Source organism: Acyrthosiphon pisum, chromosome A1 (assembly GCF_005508785.2).
Source record: "Acyrthosiphon pisum isolate AL4f chromosome A1, pea_aphid_22Mar2018_4r6ur, whole genome shotgun sequence".
In the NCBI taxonomy this organism is placed as follows: domain Eukaryota; kingdom Metazoa; phylum Arthropoda; class Insecta; order Hemiptera; family Aphididae; genus Acyrthosiphon; species Acyrthosiphon pisum.
The window spans coordinates 117,481,284-117,499,251 of NC_042494.1; the positions used below are offsets into that span (position 1 = coordinate 117,481,284).

At 26.9% G+C, this 17,968-nt stretch overlaps 1 protein-coding gene across 1 annotated transcript in view; it reads left to right on the forward strand.

Moving 5' to 3' along the window:
• LOC100572350 (leucine-rich repeat-containing protein 23) overlaps nt 1-8,076 on the forward strand; it is a 30,294-nt gene extending 22,218 nt beyond the window's left edge. Inside the window, exons 6-8 of the mRNA XM_003247300.4 lie at nt 3,569-3,738; nt 3,815-3,951; nt 7,714-8,076. Coding sequence (XP_003247348.1) covers nt 3,569-3,738; nt 3,815-3,951; nt 7,714-7,987 — 581 coding nt within the window. The 3' untranslated portion in view covers nt 7,988-8,076. The remainder of the gene's footprint in view (nt 1-3,568; nt 3,739-3,814; nt 3,952-7,713) is intronic.
• Nucleotides 8,077-17,968: the final 9,892 nt, after the last annotated feature.

Genomic DNA, 17,968 nt, shown 5'->3' on the forward strand with positions numbered 1-17,968 from the left:
AAAACCAAATTCAATTTTGTGAAAAATCAATTTTGCGTAAAAATTTCCGTACTTTCTTAATTTTTCTTTTGTTTTTCACGGCGCTTTTGAAAATTACTAGGAATTTTAAATTTTTACCTCCCCAATGCACCAACGATATTCACTTTCCAATCGAACAAGATACTGAAGTTGATAATCGAAGCATTCGAAGCATTATTTCGACTACTTATCGTGTACACAGACACAAAAAAAAATAAAAATAAAAAAAAAACACACATCATTAAAACTTCAAGTACCTACCTAGTACCTATCAAACCTTTGCCTCTCGTTTTTTTGAGCTGTTATACAATTTTACATCTGTATCGAATAGCTTTATTAGCCTATAAATAACAAAATATAATACATCAGAAAGTTATATCCAATCATAATAATTAATTTACTATCTATAAGATTATAAGTTTTATAGGGCTGTGAATTTGTAGGAAAGTGAATTTTTTTTTTTATGATTGTGAAACATAGCTTTGTTAGTACATAATTTAAATTATGTAACTACGAATACATTTATGAAACTTTTATTTTGTATTTTTAGGTATTTTCTTTTTTTGTTCATTTTCTGGTATTTTTAATGAAATTCCGTCTATTGACATGTTTGAAAAAACATTTTTTTGCTGTTTTCTTTTTGTCTAATGCAATAGTAAAGACTTAAGATGAATAATAAGGTACCCGCAATTAAATATTTTTGTTGTTTTATTATTTTAACAAAATAAATACATAAAAAAAATTTAAAAAATGTTTCAAGTGAATAGCATTTACAAAATTCAAATTATACCAAATTTTTATTTTTTATTTTTTTTTTATAAATTAACACATTTTTATGCATGTACAATTATGTAATGTACTAATATATAATATCCTATAATATCAATATAAATATTAAAATTAAATTAAAAATCATTTTAAGTGAATTTATACTATAATTTTTGGCATTTTATATTGCATTTTTTTTTTGATATTTTTAATGAATTTTTTAAGTTTTTTAATGCATTAAATTCACAGCCTTGACTATAACCAATGTCAACCCAATAATATATATGACATAAAAAAAATTCCATTTTCATGATCGGAAAAGAAATGCATGTGTGAGCCACTTTATAGCAATATAAGTGCTAAAAAATTAATTATTAACCCTGCCTAAGTCTCAATGAATCTATTGGTATAATTTTTATTGAAAACAGTCCAGTAGTTTTTGAGTGTATATGGGACAAAAAATAAACAAATAATCATTCATTTATCTAATTTATATATAGATAATAATATAATATACTTTACGTGAGATATATGTTCCAATAAATAGCTTTGCGATGTATTTTAGAAGAATATGTATAAGAAAGAATCTGCCAAAACGTTTTAATTTTTACGAAATGCACCAATTATTTTTTTGAATTGGTACCAGGAATACGAAAAAAGTTCTTTAAAAAGTGTTGTCATTTATTTTTGGATATTAAGATATTAATATACTTTTTTAATACCTATTGTTGTAAAAAAAAAAATTTTATACTATCTTAACATTCAAAAATAAATTACAAGACTTTAAAGAACTTTCTTGGAATTCGTAAAATAAATAATAATAATTAAAACGGAGCCATGCCATCTGGTTTCGACCGTTTATGTACTTACTCTTATTTTTATTTTTTTAAACAATTTCAACTGAACCGCTTTTTACGTGGCTTCAAAAATAGAGAGACGTAGTCAATTTATAATTTATATACCTACGACCTACCCCTTAATTTAATTACTGATAATAAATGGCTTATTAATTAATAATAGAAAATAGAAATAAATGCAATAAATTTAAATTTAAAACAATGTGCCTATTTCTAGTTATTATAGTTATTATATTAAAATAATGCTATTTGCTGAGGATGATTTTTAATATCAATGAAGTTTGCATTTAAGAAAAATTATTTTTATACTATTATATTCGTTTTTATAAATCTTATGCACGCTTAATAAATATAACTATATTTTTTGCTTGTATACATAGAAATTAATTTTATCATCAATTCGACAATTCCAATCAATCCAACGATTTAAATTTAATTTAAAATCGTAAGTATTCTTAATAATCAACAGTTATAAAAAAGTTAAGTCTCTTAGAATATTAAAGTCATTAAATGTTGTACTATATTTATTTTGAAATAAATATATTCAATATACCATCATTTTGGTTGAAACAATTCGGTAAATATATTTAAATATATTATTTTAGTATAGTTAAATTCAAAAGGATTGAAATGTAATTGAAGTCATTGTATCGATTCGATACTATCAACGTCAAAGTGGATGAGTATATTAAAATCGTACCTTTATAAAATAGTTGTGAATAATGCATATATGTAATATGTATATTATGAAATGTAAGAATAAAAAAATAATTAGAGTTGATTTGGTCAACATAATTGGTTTTTAATCGATGTTTTAACGAATTAGTCACTCTCCGGTATCCATTATAACCTACAGCTAAATAGTTTCTGATTTTTTTTTCCATTGTATTTTGTTCAACCGTTATTGATTTGTGTCTTTTTTTGCAACTGGTGTGGGATAAAATGTGGCCCATATCGGATGACGTCCATATATTACATAAACATGTTTTTAAAAGAAAAATAACAGTATGTATATAGCATCACTTCAACAGTGGTGACAATAATATAAATTATCTCATCTGCATGATCCAATGATTGTGAATGGAATGCTTAAAATATGTTTCCAGGTGATTCATTTTTACTAGGTATTGACGTTTTTATTAGTTTAAATAGAATAATATAATATCATTGATTTATTCTGCAATTGTGCGCTGTATTTAACAAATATTAACAAATCTATGAATAATAAAAAAAAATTGTAACGTCAGTAATTGATAGTTCTTGTTAAGTTTGGTGATCACAAGACCACAAAAAACAAAACTGATGATGGGCTTAACAATAGTTATAAATTGTATTGAAAACTTTCTGTGCATGCTTTATTTTCCTCGATATTTTTCTGCTCTTGTTTAATGTGATTTTCTCGAAAAATTACCAATGTAAAGTAAAATACGTAATATGTAATCAATTTATTATAAGTGTACTGAATGAAAACTTTTTCAGTATTTTACTGCTCTAAAAAATAAAATCGTAAAATTAAAAATTAAAAATCACAAAAAAGTATAGTAAAGGAAAAGTTCCTCTATCCACCATTAGAATCTAAAAATCTCATAAATTTAACCGTTTAGGAACGGTTTACGACACTTCTTTTGAAAATGAAACAACAAAAACAAAATATTATGACAGTTAAACGTGTTCAAGTAATTAAAATTATAGAATATCCTTATCAAGTCTATACTTATAGACTCGTTTTTTTTACTAGAGCTTAATAAATTAGTCTACTCACATTTTTAAAAAAATATAAAATATGGTATAGGAATAACTTAACTATATTAAAATAGTCGTCTATAGACTATAACATGATAGTTTTATTACAAATGGCATAGTTAATAGTTATGCATTGTATTCTGTTCATGTCATGATAGTAAACTTACGTTTCAATATTTCAGACAACAACATATCTTATCTGACCCAAGTGCCGAGCAAAAACCATAATAAAAACTGCTACAGTGAAGAAATTGTTTGCCCAAAACTATCCACATTGGCATTGTCCAGAAACGCCTTGGATACAGTCGAACAATTTGTGATTGTATCCAATAAATTACGTATATTGTATTTGGTAATTTGATTGAAAACTCATATCATATTGGAATGCACTTACACGAAACATGTTTTTGTTGTAATAATGTCATCAGAGCTACAACAAGATTGACAAGCTAAATGGATTAGATGATTTACGAAATCTGTCTCGTTTACACTTGCGTGGTAACCAGATATCGAACTTGGATGGTTTTACTGGTAATTTGACGAATTTGACGTACTTAAACTTGAGGTAATGTTGTATAATATACTAAAATCTGGAAAAGTATAAGTAACATTAAATATATCCATATATAAATAATAAATATATCATCAAAAAAACCAGTACCTACCTACAATAAAATATTATGATACGATTATATAATATTTTAGTATTTATTACTCAAATCAAATGTCCGTTTTATAGTATAATTTAATAAATTTAATGCAAAACCTTAAAACATATTAATGTTAAATACGATGACTACTTACTAAATATTAATATATATTGTTTAAACACATTATATTATACAGTTAAACATTTAAACAAATAAGTTCATAATTGCACAAAAAAAATTATAATTATATAATTTATATTAAACGTTTCATACGGTAATAATATTATTATCAGTTACCTACTCATTTTTATTAAACGTTCAAAATAAAATGCCAAATAATTTAAATCCTATGGGGTGTAATGTTTTACATTATTTTCAAATACCTACAACAACTGGAAGTTTTTAATCAAATCAAATGTATAATAATATAGGTATATATAATGTTAGAATGAGTCTTGATTAGATAAAGAAATGTAATAGGATGAAACCGTTTAATTTTATTGTTTCTAGTTCAGTCAATTTAAAAAGCTAACTCCAGTCTTAGTTAAAAAAAAAAAAAAAATCAATTTAAAAATCATTGAAATGCAATTATTTCGATTAGTAAAAAACAACAAATCGTTACAAAAAACAATTAAATAAAACAAATAGCGTAGAAAAACATTAACTTTTTACGAGAAAACATTTCTATTAGTTCTTTATCATCAGTTTCCAAGTTGCCTCCTGATATTATTAATCCAGAGGTTAAATTATAAATAATAAAATTCTATTCCATTTAATGTATTTCTGTAATTGCTTTGGTTCAAATTAGTGTTGTAAACATATTCATTGGATAGTTGTTTTGAAATAAATGTTTAGTAATAGAATATATGTGTATTAAATTAATAGTAAAGTGTTGGTTATTTGCTTCAAAAAAACTTATTGTATTCGAATGAAACATTATTTTAATGCTCATGCTATACATTTTATTGATTTTGTATTTTAAACAGTTTTTAAAACTTTTCGATTTGTACAACTGTTCTTGAAAACTAATTTATTCTAAACATCTTTACAATGTGATATAAGCCCGAATTATTTGCACACATCTATTTCAGTTCTAAGTGGAGTGACGAATGTATTGATTTCAATCGTGTACCTATGTTGTTTTTTTTGTGTGTCTGTATACACGTGTTATACTAGAAGAATACTTCAAGTGTTGTTTCAGGCAGTAATCTAGATATAACTAGTACTTTTTGGAGGTCCAATAGTATTTTTGATGTAATTAAGAAATAAATTATCGTGGACTAGAAATTTTTACAAAAAAAAAAAATAGTTTTAGCATTTAAAAGACACAACACAATTTTTTGTTTCATCATGCTCTTTTTTTACTATTTGTAAATCCTTGTAGGTATACCTTATCTTTTTTTGATTTAAGTATACGGCTGATAATATATTTCAATATTTGTTTATGGGTAAAAAGAACTTTAAAATGTAGTACAATACTCCTCATAAGTTCTTATCGAATTAAATCTGTAATTACAATTTATTTATATGCGTTTATACTTTAATTTTTAACGGCACTCATTAAAATCATAAAAAGTTTCAAATTATTTTGTAGGAATTTAAAAAACCATAGAATCTTGTATTTAAACATTAAAAACTTGAAAATGAAATACTAGATTCCGTATAAATATAATTCTTACTGTAACTTAAAAATTTTAAAAATAATTGGCAACTTTTTTTATAAACATTTTAAGTTCTAATTTTCACGAAATTAGATGTTTAAATATTATGAATAACGATTCTTGTTTTTGTTGTTATTCAAAAAATAATTTTTATTTTTTAGGGGCTCAAACTTTTCATTAAAGCCTGTATTATTATTTACTATTGATAAAGATTTTTTTCAAAATATTTAGAGGTCTTTGAATTAAGCGGAAAAATGTTAGCACGTCTTATTTCCGTTATAATAATTATTTAGTGCTCAATTAGTGCTATTCTACTGTAGCATTTTCAAAATTAGTGCTATATCCAGTTAATATTTATGTGGGTGTTTTTATACTACTTCTATACTACCAAATTTTAGTACTAAATCAGTGCTATTCAAAGGAAATATTTTCAAGATTGGTGCAATGATTCCCTGCGATTTATGGGATTTTCTGTATTTTGATCCAGTGGGTGCACCGTCAGCACCAAAATCCGCTATAGGTATCACCAAATTTTAGTTCTCAATATTATTAGTGCTATTCAATGGAACAATTTTAAAAATTGAAGCTATGTTTGCCTCCGAGACATGGAATTTCCGTATTTTATTTCAGTAGATTCACTATCAGCACCAACATTTGGTATAATTTTAAAATTATTATTATTAGATACATTTTTATTTTAGTTAATATCAGTTTTATTATTCAAATATTGTTTCTATATATATCTAAGAATCTTTTACAAGCGAGAAAGTAATTAAAATAATATTGATTTACTTTATAAGACTATATTATACGTCTATACGACATGACACATCAGTTATACCAAGATAATTGTTGTAATAATTATTAATTGGTATAAAAATTCCACAATATGCATTTTATATTATTATATCCACAGATCATAAATTAAACTGCACTGTTTGAGCACTAAATGTTAGTGCTGGTGGTGTATACACTGAAATAAAATACGGAAAACCCAATATCTCTAAGGGAAACTTAGCACTAATTTTTAAAATTTTACCACCAAATAGCATTAATAAAGCACTAAAATTCGGTGCTACAGTGGATATTGGTGCTAGTGGCGCACCCACTGAAATAAAATAAGCAAAACCCCAAAATGGTTCCTTTGGATATCATAAATTGAGAACTAAATGTTGGTGCTATGGCTGATATTGGTTCTGATTCACTACGTGAAGTTTTTGTGAAAGGTAAGCTTCCGTATAACTTTTTAATGGGCATAACACTAATTTTGAAAATGGTTCCATTTCAAAGCATTAATTGAGAACTAATATTAGGTGTTTTAGGGAATTTTGGTACGTAATGTTAGCGGAGATTGGTGAGCCCCCACGTAACTTTTTACTGGGTATAGCACTAATTTTGAAAATGCTACCATTGGATAGTATTAATTGAGCACTAAATTATGGTATTATGGTGGAAATTAATGCTTGAGTTTTTCCGCTAACTTCTCTCGCCTAATATGCTATATTAAATTGAATTGATTTTAGGCAATAATTGCCTATAAATTAATATCACGAACATATTCACACTGTTCTACGGTAAGGGGTGGTAGGTGCTGACTCGGTATGTATGTGCATGTATATACTATTATGGTAATTTATAATATTATATTATTATATTACATATTTAATACTTAATACAAAAATTAATTTAATCTACAGTATTATTAATAATAAAATAAATTACTCTACTAATAATACAAATACATAATATATAATTATATATTCTTAGTAATATAGCCTGACTCAGATTCTCAGCTCAGAATCGTTTTTTATATGCAATAATTTGTTAAATTCAAATTTAACACATCTATTACAGTGACTTTCTCAATTTTATTAATGACAAGGTACACTTGACAGTCGACACGTTCTACTGTACACGAGAGAGGTTACCTACTTGCCAAATGTTGTATTCTTGTATTTTTTGTACATTTTTACTACTTATGAATTATGATTACCTATATATTATTATTCATTTTAGGGATAACCGATTAAGTGACGTAGAAGAGCTTAACAAATTGGCGTTTCTCAAATCATTAAAAACGTTGGTGGTGTCAGATAACAGTTTCAGCAAAAATTCGATCAGATCAAAGGTGCTGAAATCGTTACCGTGGCTGGAGAGGATTGACAAGGGAACTGTTAGCCCGGCTGAAAGGTGGCGCGGAAAGTCACATGGGGAGGAGGAAAATGACGAGGAAAATGACGAGGAAGAGGAGGAGGAGGAGGAGGAGGAGGAGGAAGAGGAAGAGGAGTAAAAGGAAAAATAATCATATTTTTTATTATATTATTGCGATGAGAAAAATGAATGCCAATTTCAGAGAATATATTATTATATTATTATATTATTCCTGTTGTAATTTTGGATTCTACAGGCACATTACAAGTTTGGAGAGCCAATCTACCAATGTAGCCTACATAATACATATAACACATATATCTAATTAAATTACAGGGTAAATATTTTATAGCAAAACAGAGGTGGCTTGGCCAGGTCAGAGAGTTGGTAGCGGCCGACTGGATTCTCGTATAATTAGGCCATAACGGCCCCGGTGTCATCATATATTTTGTAAAATATGTTTATAAAAATTATAATTAAAAATGTAATTCGATCTTCTTCTTGTTTTGCTATACAACGATTTTTATAACTATTGGAAATATATCGTAACACGATTGCGCACTTTTTACCTTTTTATCTTTGAGAAAACCCAACACGATTGCGCACCTTTTACCTTTAATATTTGAGCAAATGCAACAAAGATTGTGCAAAACAAATATTTTGTTTTTTTTGGAATAAATTAGAGAAATTAACAATAATTGTCCTATAATATCTTTAATGATTTACTTACTATATTAAAACTTAGAATAATATAATATACAAATAATACGCAATAAAAATTGGCTTGAAGTTTCTTCCATGTGACAAAATAGTTCACCAGTATTAGTTGTAATATTTTCACGACTATCAAATAACTGAGTTATCGATTCCTCTAAAGATTTTGGAAGTTTTGGAATATTTTTTCTACGTTTATCATACATACATTTTCTCCACAACTTTATATCAGAATAAACCGGCTGGATATCTTTTTCAGTATTTCTAAGTTCTTGCCTAATTATTTTATTCGGCCTTGTGAGATAATCATTTTCGCATTTTCTTTTTAAACGAGAACTCACAATTTGCCTACCAACAATATTTTCTGGAATCTCGTCATGTTTATGTTCATTTAACATACTCAACACTTTGGTTACATCCTTGTCAACTAATACACTGGAGGTAGAACAATTTTTGTTTGTACAGCGATACCGAATATTTCCACACTTTTTCAGTACTTTAAATTCACTAAATTTATACCCATCAACTAAAATGCATGGCTTACCTTTTTCGGTTTCAAATTTTTTTTGTATTTGTATTTTGTATTTTCCCAAAGAAAAAATTGCACAGCAAAAAAACGGAAATATACACGTTGCGCGGTATGAGACTGCCACAATATAATATCAGGGGGTGGACACTCTTGGGCGGCGGGCCGATAATATTCTGTGATAATATCACGTTTCAATATGTGAGTATGTGACTGGCGACTGTAAAATAAATATTATCTAACTTTACTATCGGATATTATCGGATATTATCGGATGTGAACACGTTAGAAATGTAATATGTTTGAAAACACAGTAACTAACACTTATCAGTTATTGGTAATAAAATATTATTTACAGATCCGTAGCTGCCATAATATAGTATCCGTAATTATTGTATATAGGTACAAAGTACTATTGGCGGGTAGTGTGTTTCTTAAAGCTTAAACTATAATAAATAAGCCAGCAATATAAAATAAAGTAATATGTTTTCTCAAATATAAAATGGTAAAAAGTGCGCAATCGTGTTATGTTTTCTCAAATATAAAAAGGTAAAAAGTGCGCAATTGTGTTGTGTTTTTTTCAGGTAAAAAGGTAAAAAGTGCGCAATCGTGTTGCACCGGGAAATATAATGTACATATGTTAGTAACCACGAAGGTTAGAGAAGGGAGAAAGGTAATATCTATGTATATATCGTATTATTTATGAGCTAAAAAGATACAATGTAATAATACAATATAGAAAACTGATAAAAGTACAATACAACCATGGTTGAGTCTTGAGTGGGTATTCAAACAAATCTTAAACCAGTAAACATTGTATTACCCCGAGTCCCGACTTAGACACGGACGTCTGCAGAGCACTGGTTTTTAAAAACTAGATAGCACATTTTGAAGGCCAAAAAACACGATCATTATTATTTATTTGTTGATTAGTATGTATTGAAGTATGAAGTTCGTAATATTATAGTGGAGTACTCCATTTAACAACTGAATTTTGTGTTGGATATGTCATAATCAATTATTAGATAAAGAATTAGTTATAAGTTCAGTGTGCCTCTAAGTTTTTATTATTAAGGAACTATTATCAAGAAATACATTGTAATTTTAGATAAAATAAAATTTACAGAATACATTGTTGTTATATATATTAGTGTCGTACAAAAGTAGGTACATAGTTACCACCTAAATTATTTTATAGACTTTTCATAATTTATTTGTTCTGGACTGGACCAAGAGGCACCGTGCCAAATTAAAGATTGGGACTAAGAACAAAGCATTTAATATCATCACATGAATATAAAATTTTGTATGGTGGTGAGGGGGTTAGTATAATTGAAAGGGGCTGAGACCTATCTCTTACAATAAATTCTATTATAGCTCTGGATTTTTTTACTTTTTAGCTGACTAAATAAAATATTGCCAAGCAACCACTACCCACTTCCAACCAAACCGTGCCTAACCTAACCTAAGCTATAAGTTAGAGTGAATCTTCATCGAAGCTTCAGTCTAACAAAACTTTTAATTTGTTATTTATAACAATACATTTAGAGTTACGCGTACCTACAATGTAGGTCCTACATATACTTATATTACTTATGCATGATTTAAAACTGATTATTTTATTAATAAACGTTTACATTACTGCAGTGTATTACTGTCGTATTTTCGGCAAATTTATGTTTTTAAAATATTATTTTTTTTTGGAATTAGGTAAAACTAAATTATTTTGAAAAATCATGTTTTTCCAATTATTATTAAGTTGTTAGTTTGTTACCTACTTTATTAAATGACACATTTTTTAATTTTTTACAAAACATGAATAATTAACCGAAAAAATGACTGTTTAATGAATTTAGAACTATCCTGTTTATTATATTATATTATACTATAAACCATTATACCTAGGTATAGATAATAGGTATGATATGGTATTTGGTTGGCAAACATGGGTGGTTATGTACCTAAATATAAGTCATGCAAGTGTGATTTTATGTGTGTGCGTGTTCACGTATAATTATATCATTGAAATAACTAATAGTTGAGCGTGTAATCACGAGTTGTGTGTAGTTTGATCATTGCAATGGCTACACACAGTGCACATATTGGTACGTACATGAACGCATATAATACAATGAGCGAGTTTACCGAATACCTACCTACCATCCGTCGCCAGATAAGAGCTGCACTTACATAATTTAGTGTGCGCACTATATACTCCGTTGAATTCTGGCGAATATTATAATATTATACCACGAGATCAGTCGTCCCTCGGTGGACCGTCAAAAAGATTCACGATCAGATCTCAACATTTCTCTGCAGACATAATATATTAAGCGTGCGTGCACGTTTTACAATAAAATTATTATACTATGTTATTTTATGTAAAGCCAGCGCCCTTAGCTTATAATATTGTGCTACGCTATTAGTATAATATTATGTATATAGCATGATGTTCTATCTTCCGCCTGTCTATCTATAAAGCTAGTGGACGTCTGTGCCACTCACGTCTGTTGCAGTGACTATGACTCCTTTATGTAATATTATGTTTGATCTAAGGGGCATGTCGGGTCACTTTTCTCGTTTTTAATGTCACATAAATTCCTGCTGGTTAATTGTACAATACAATATTTTTGCTGCATTTTGTTTAATCCTAGGATATATCGTAAAACTGTAAGCACCACACATCTATAAACCTATATAATACGTATACAAATTAATGTACGTTTGTAAGGGTATTATTTTATTAACTATATACTGACCCGCCAATTAACACATCATTTTTCACATATATTCTTCGAGGCTCGAGATTCAGGAAGGGTTCTTTGCTTTGTTTTTCAACCCATATAGGTTATTACAGGTGGCTCGCTTAGGAATATTGTTTTGGCTCATAAAGATTAAATAATATATTTGTTTATATATAAGGAGACCGTCAGTTAAAAAAAAATTTTATTGGTACTGACTAGTCGGACCTCTATGCGTTGATATGGTATTTTTTTTAAATAAAATAAAATATAAATATTTAATTAATTGTTTGTTGTTCAAATATATAATAGAAGTTAAGGTCCATAATGTTTGTAGCTTACGAGTATAGACCTAAAAACTCCTCTACCAATGTTGACGAAAGTTTTAGAAATTATTCTTCGAGATATCATAAAAGTTTACGGAGGAGTTTGAACCACGTTAGAAAATATATCAAATGGTATATCTAATCCACCATAGGTGGATTTCCTATCTCGGTTAAATTAGTTCACAAAGCGAGGTAGGTACACCGATACTGATTTGCCTATGAACTGAGGTAAACTAAAACAGAGATACGCTGATACAGTACTGTCGTATTTTATTTTTGTTCATTTTTTCAGCCAAAAGTATATTATGTAGCTAGTATAAATAAACAAAATAATAATTTAAAAAAACAAACAAACAAAAAAAAAAATAAATAAATGTCCAAAATTACGAAAAAAATATTACAGTACAACTTACTTAGAGTATTATAATAAATGAATATATTTATTTGTTCTGATAAGTTGCGTGGTCTGCAAATAATTTGTGATATTGAATTCTTTACTTTATGTATTGAATTGAAATGATTTTATTTAGAGTTTTCTAACATTTTTCTAGTGAAATGGTTATATTATTTTATTTTGCAGTTATTTTCAATACAACCAATCAACTACCTTATAAGTTAATAATATACGTCTGGTGACAACGACATATAGGTAGTTGATTATATTATTTATTAACTGATACAACGCACACGGTAATACAAAATACACACATAAAATCGTTATTATATTATCGTAATTCTCCTTACGAAATTGTGAAAGGAATGGCCAGGGATACAATCGGGGATATTATTGTATATTATATCATGTCAATATTGTAAATAAAAAAATGTGGTTTTCCTTGGTCAATTATTTTTTTAGGTCAACCTAATCATTACAAGCTAATCAAAATGTATCACAAATTGTACATTAATATCACCATGAGTTGTTTACCCTTTTCAGCCTCAGTTATGTGTAACAGTGGAGGAGGTTCGTTGGCATATAGGAAAGGATTTGCGAGGTGGTCGACACTGTACGCTGAAATTGTCATGGGGTAAAGCACGTGGTTTTACAATATATCATAGTATCATTTCTTCTAAAACAGTAGGTAAGTAAACAACCGTTTATGCCAATGTCTATTTACATCAGTGGTCGTGCATAATACATATATCTTACGTTATTTACATATATACACAAATCATACATATTTTAGAAAATCTCCAACCACGATTATTCCGGCCACATCTGTTCCATTTAGTACCTGTAGTAAGTAAGTTTTTTTCCTAGGTATAGAAATGACTCAACGACGTACTGTTAACTAGTGATTTGTTTTGTTTTTTCTACAACTGAACTCTAATAGAATATAATATCGTATGATATGTCTGCGTTTAAGTATAATTAATAAAGACTAAACTTGAGTGAATCGACAGTGAAACATTCGGACATTCCAATAAATAACACTAGGAAATTGCATTATATGTATCTATACCGATTATTGATTTTATACGAGTAGGACATATTATAAAATACAAAAATGAATTATTATCAACTTTCATATTTTGAAACATGCTTAGCTTAGTGATTATAACTATTCAACTAAATAGTTATGACAAAGCAGTTAGCTATGTGAAAATAACTTAGTTGTCTATGTAGTATAATATAGTAAATTGTTTCAAAATTCAACAAGAGAGCTGAGTTCAGACAAAATATAAGAAATCCGTAAAAAAAGTGCTAGTCATAAGTTTATCTTGGAATATTACTTTCAAAAAATAGGTATCATAAAAATGACGAGAAATATAAAAGCTTATCTAATATCTGCCAAAAGTTTTGGTTATTATTAAACAGGAAGTATTGTATTTTATTACGTTTTTATTTATGTTCATTTATAAAGCATTTTGAAGTACCAAAGTATATTAATAAAAACATTTTAATTATTCAAACTATAAAATTATCAACTTTACCAATCAACATTTTACAGGTAGATATTTAATAATACTACCAACTTGAAAGTTGGTCTTTCGGTTACATTTTACATGAACATTATAGGCAATATAAAAATGTATGAACTTTTACTTAACTGCAAATTTCAGTAATTTAGAAGTGAAAATATAAATAATTTGTTAATATTAGCTCCAACCACAAACAAATGAACATTTAATCCTATTGCCATAACTAATATAAAATGTATTACCTATGTAAAAAATAAAGATAAAGTGCAATTATTTTAATTTGTATACGTAACAACAATAATAATTATGATAATCATATGGACGATTTCTATAAAAAGGCAATAAAATATGTAATTTTGATTTTGGATCTTCTTCTTTCCCCACTCTATTATTCTACCACACTCATAAATCATAAGTCATTATGTTTTTAACATATCCGAATAAAATATAATATGATATTATTCCCTAGTGAGAAATAAAAGTGATCCATCCCTAATTTTTTTTCTAAACAAATAATAATTGTAAAATCACTTAATATTTCAGTCTTCTTCCTAAATATGTGCATTACAAAATATGTATAAACAAATCCAATGAATTTTGATTTTCAAACGTCAATTTAAATCCCATTCCACCACTGTTGGAAAAATTATAGTATGTAAATGATGAAGGTACCTGCCATAGAATAAATATGACGGAATATATTTCTTTATCGTTGTTTATCGTTTTATTTGTATTACATATCCTTGTCTGCGTTTGGTAATATTTATTTATGTTATGTGATTATTCTAATATACAACGACTAGTTTTATCATCATTGTATAACATTTGTAACCATTAAACAACGTATCAAATGATTCACATTAGATTGGTTAAATGAATATAGGTAGTTTAAATGTTATTTATATATACATAAATTTAAAAAAAAATCAATTATAAAAGTATTGAACTTAAAAACAGTAAATATAATCAGAAACTCATACAAAAATAAATCATATCACATTAAAAATTAATGTGGAAATAAAAAAAACACAAGAGTTACACAAATTGACTACTTACGTCTGAAAACATATTATTTAACTATATTTATTTTGTTTTTCTTTATCATTTTAAAGCATGATAGGTAAATATTCAGATTTTTTTACGATCTGTATTTATTCAAACATATTAAGGTGGTTCTCTTTCAGAAAACATACATTATGTCCCTAACGCATTGTTATAAATTAAATTTGCATCAAGTAGCAAATAGTTTTAAACGTACTTCGCAAAAGTCAAAACTATAACACTATATTGTTAAAAAAAAAAAAGGTGGGCAAGTGGGTGTCGCTCTGCTGTACAGTAGGTTACAAGTGGGTCATTGTAATGGATGGTGTTAAATTTTAATTCAATGATATAATGATCATTGTATATAAGAAAAACGATTCTGAGCGAAGACTGTCAGACAGCCTATGATATTACTAAGTATATTTGATGATATTATTGTGAACAAAGTAATTTATATATAATCTATTTACGTGGAACCTTGTTTTAAATTTTTAATCCTTAGCTATAAAAGTTGAACATTTTAAGCATTTTTAACTATAAAATAATTATTACATTTTAAATTTGATAAATTTTGTCGAAATTTGAACTTTAAATCCTTATAAAATAAATCGTGCCTATGTATTTTTAATATTTTTCAACTGCTGTTGTAACAATATATCAGGAGCCTTGCATTCAATTTTCACGCTTTTTTACTTATAAAATAAAATTTTATTGATATTTATAAAAAAAAAACTAAAAAAAAATTGAAAACTGACAATGTCCGTAAATAGCTAAAGAAGAGTCAAATTATCTAGAAGAGAACAAATAACAATCAACAGGGCTAGAATAGGCCACTCCAATATTACCCACTCCTACCTAATCACTAAGGAACCCAGACTTAAGGGCGACTCATGCAACAGCCCTCTAACCATCGAACACATAATCATGAACTGGCCAAAATTCACATCTTCACGTCATCTACTCAAAAATCCTACATCACTCGAAGAAGCCCTCAATCAAGTCAACACTGCCAATATTTTTAATATTTTTAAAATAATTGGTTTTGATGATAAATTATAACACTCTTGTATATAACATATGTTTCTTTATCTCTTTATTAATATTTTATAAATACTTTTAGTTTGTCAATAATACCAGGCTAATAATCTTTGTAATTGAAGCCTTAATCTAATAAAAAAAAAAAAAAAAAGAGTCAAATTATTTTCAAAATTGTATAGTGTATGGTGTATGGTGTATGGTGTATAGAAAATTAAAATATAAACATTCAGTGACATTTTTAATTATCTACAGTCAAAATAAGGAAATCATTACATGAGAAATCAAGTGAATATCAAATGTTTCAAACGCTCATAAAATTTTAATTTGACTTTCTTATAGACATTTATTTTTTTTTTTTTGATAAGATAGAAAAATTTATGAGGAATCTTGCATTACATTTTCATATCTTAAATTTAAAAAGAAAATTTTTTATGAATTTCTAACTCAAAATGATTTGGAAATTTTCGTCATTTTTACGTATTTTGTCAATATTTGAACTTTAAATGCTCATAAAAAAAAATTGTAATTTGAACTGTATTTTAATATTTTTATCTTTCTTTGAAACAATATATTAGGAGCCTTCTATTAAATTTTCAAGCTTTTGTACCCATCGAATAACATTTTATTGATATTTATAGAATAAAAAATTAAAAAAATTGGAAACTTAAAATGTCACTAAACAGCTCAAAATAAGTCAAAATATTTTAAAAAAGGCATGGTGTATAGAAAATGCTAATATAAACATTCAGTAAAAACTTCATATACCTACAGTCATTTGTTTAAAAGTTGCACCAAAAACCAAAATTTTGCGTAAAAATTCCCGTTTTTCCTTAATTTTTCTTTTGTTTTTCACGTCGCTTTTGAAAACTACTGGGAAATTTTTACTTTTGACCCCCCCAAAGTACCAACTAAATTCACTTTCCTATCAGAAATATACTGTTGAAGAAAATCTAAGCATTTTTGTTGTCCTAAAAGGTGATGACACACACAAAAAAAAAATTTAAAAAAATTATAAGTAAAAAAAATAATAAAAAACAGACATCATTGTAATATCAATACGTACATCATTCCACTCAGAATCTAAAATTAAAATTGAAGTAGATAATATATAGATACTAAATTAATTTAAATTAAAGAAAAATATTATCACATTGGTTTTGGTGTTAACATTTAACAATATATTATTTTAAATCATAGACCATAGATGCATTTATAGAGTTTATATCTCAAAGAAGTTAAATGTAACACACTTTTATGTTAGCTTTGAAATGGAAAAGAAAAAGAAAATAACATTTCGTATGTGCTTGTACATATTATACTAGTCGTAGTCATGTAGAGAGCATAGAATTAATGTTATTTAACTTTTGAACTATTCTACCTTACCATCATAGTATAGATATTTGAGTTGTTCAATAAGTTGAAAAAGCCTAATAGTTAGTGCTAAATAAATAAATGTATTTTATTTGTTTACTCAAGTCAAAAAATATTTAAATAAAATTTACAAATTGTACAGATAGAACTAAATGTTTATGACATGGATAAAAACGTCTTTTATTAAAATATTGTATCCATTATTTATTTTATTTTATCTAAATTGCATCTTTTAAATGGAAAACAACTATATTTGGAATAAGAGGTTATACAAACTGTAAAACTATATTATTATGTATATATTATACGTCTATAATATATATTTTTTTAAAAAACACATAAAAACTATAACATTGCATATGCAACAAAGAAATATATCTAATCGTTACAGTTACGATGGAGACGTTTTACAATTCCTATACACGTCGAATAAAATGTAA